This window comes from Phaethon lepturus, unplaced genomic scaffold (genome assembly GCF_000687285.1).
Source record: "Phaethon lepturus isolate BGI_N335 unplaced genomic scaffold, ASM68728v1 scaffold34797, whole genome shotgun sequence".
Lineage (NCBI taxonomy): Eukaryota > Metazoa > Chordata > Aves > Phaethontiformes > Phaethontidae > Phaethon > Phaethon lepturus.
This window is the reverse complement of record NW_010554613.1, coordinates 57,545-59,648: the sequence shown is the minus strand read 5'-3', so window position 1 is coordinate 59,648 and position 2,104 is coordinate 57,545. Positions and strand designations below refer to the sequence as shown.

The 2,104-nt window shown below is 58.1% G+C and overlaps 1 protein-coding gene across 1 annotated transcript in view; it reads left to right on the top strand.

Annotated features, from left to right (window-relative positions):
• GYLTL1B (glycosyltransferase-like 1B) overlaps positions 1–429 on the top strand; it is a 5,646-nt gene extending 5,217 nt beyond the window's left edge. The window contains 2 exon segments of the mRNA XM_010291918.1: positions 1–109; positions 232–429. The exon segment at positions 1–109 is cut by the window's left edge and continues 16 nt beyond it. Coding sequence (XP_010290220.1) covers positions 1–109; positions 232–429 — 307 coding nt within the window.
• The last annotated feature ends 1,675 nt before the right edge of the window (positions 430–2,104 follow it).

The following is a 2,104-nucleotide window of genomic DNA, read 5'->3' as shown; positions in this document are numbered from 1 at the left end:
AGACTTCGAGCCTTACGTTGTAGTGAGGCGAGACTGCCCCAAGTATGACCAGAGGTTCGTGGGCTTCGGCTGGAACAAGGTGTCCCACATCATGGAGCTTGATGCGCAGGTGGGTGACGGGCTGCTCCTGGCACCAGGGAGGTGCTGGGTGTTGGGGGGTCTTGGCTGGGCACGGGCATGTTGGTACCACCAAACCGATGCTCACAGTAAGGGCTGCTGCTTTGCCTCCAGGAGTATGAGCTGCTGGTCCTGCCCAACGCCTTCATGATCCACATGCCTCACGCTCCCAGCTTCGACATCTCCAAGTTTCGCCTGAGCGCGGGGTACCGGGGCTGCCTCCAGACGCTGCGGGAGGAGTTCCACCAGGACCTGTCACGGCGGTACGGGGCTGCTGCGCTCAAATACCTCACCGCAGAGAGGAGCCTGTGAGGCCCGGGGACAGTGGATGCGGGGTGCTAGCAGCACGCTGGAGAGGAGGAGGGGGCAGAGCCTTCCTCCTGCCCCGGCCCACCACCGCAGCCTGGCCCAACAGAACCAAGCCAGCAGCACAGTCTCTCCAGCCCAGCAAAGGGATGCCCTTACAAAAGATGGAAGGTGCCAGCTGCAAGAACAGGCATACGTGTGGGTCAAGCTGCTGCGGTGTGGCTAAGGGGTTTTTTGGAGCAGCAGCCTTCCTGTGTTGCAGGGGAACCTCCCCACTCCAGGGGCCAGGGGGACAGGTCTCCTCCCTCCCTGTTTTTTAGCAGTTGTGGATTCTCAGTCTTCGTTAGCTCACCTCACCCTGAGGCCTGGCAGCTGTACCTTACCCTGCTCTGCCTCTGCTCTGTGGTCCCAGGTCCCAATCCTCCACGCACCCCTCTGGGGCTTTGGTGAGTGGGAGTTGGCATCCGTTGTGGAGCCAGGCTCAGAGAAAGCCTCCCAGCACCCTGGGAGGTGGGGCCGGGGAGTATCGGGGGTTGTGGAGACCTGGTTAAAGGCTGAGGTTAAAGGACCGAGGCTGGCTGGTTAACAGGGCGAAATATTGTTACTCCCCATCCGTATGGATGCAAAGTCCCCAGTGGGGTGAGCTCAGTACCAGTGGGGTGGGAAGTCGGCCAGAGCAGGACGGGCTGTCTGCTGTCCCCAGCAGTGAGCTCGAGAACGGGCCCGTGCCTCCCGGCTGCAAGCAGCCATGCTGGTGACAGTCCCTGTCCTGGGGCTGGCAGTGTCCCCCAGGGCAGGGCTGCGAACCGCGCCGGGCAGCCACTGCCACGGGCAAAACAGCAGCTTCGTGGGCCAGCACATGCTTGGGGAAATTCCTGGCAGGGGACCACCCTGCTCCTCCCCAGCTCTTGGCAGCGCAGATGTTGCCATCGACAATCAGGGATGTGGTTGACACTGGACAAGACCGTAGCTGAGCACTGTGGTGGGATCTCCGTGCCGGGAGCAGCTTGGCCAGGCACTGTTCCACCGCTATCACACACTGGAGCACAGAGGATGCATTGCTTTCCTCACGCTATTTAAATTATTTAATACTTTTCTCATAAGAATTAAATGATTAGGGTGTCTTGGGGTTTTGGGGTTTTTTTTGTTGTTTTTTTTTTTTTCTCTTTTTAATCCTTTCTTCCTCCGGGATGATTTTGCTGGTGGCCCTGGAGGCTCTCCAGGCCAGTTGCTGCTGCAGTCTCTGCTGTTCTCTCCTTAGCGTTCCTCTGGGCTGCAAGCGCCAGCTCTGTGCAGGTGTGAGGATTTCCGTCCATGCTGGGAGGAGCCATATGAAGTGCAGGGTATGGAAAGGGCACAAGTGCTTGTTGCTTACTCTCTTTTTAATTTAATTTTTAAATTAAAGCTTTTTTATTCTTTTTCACATCCTTGTTAGAACTGCCTGGTTATTAACTTCTTCTGCTGTGAGCCTGCACGTGTCCCCTGGAGGGAAAGCAGCGGGAGGAGAGCAATGCGGGGGTAGCCTGAGCCTCGGCTGGGGAAGAGCATCGTTGGGCTTGCTCTGCCGGGTGCCTTTGAAGCCTTTTCCCTTTCTGGCTGGCACAGTTGGGAGGGTTGGCGAACAGAGCAAAACAAATGCCTGTGCCACCAAGCGGCAGGCGCGCCAGTCCCCTGCCAGCTC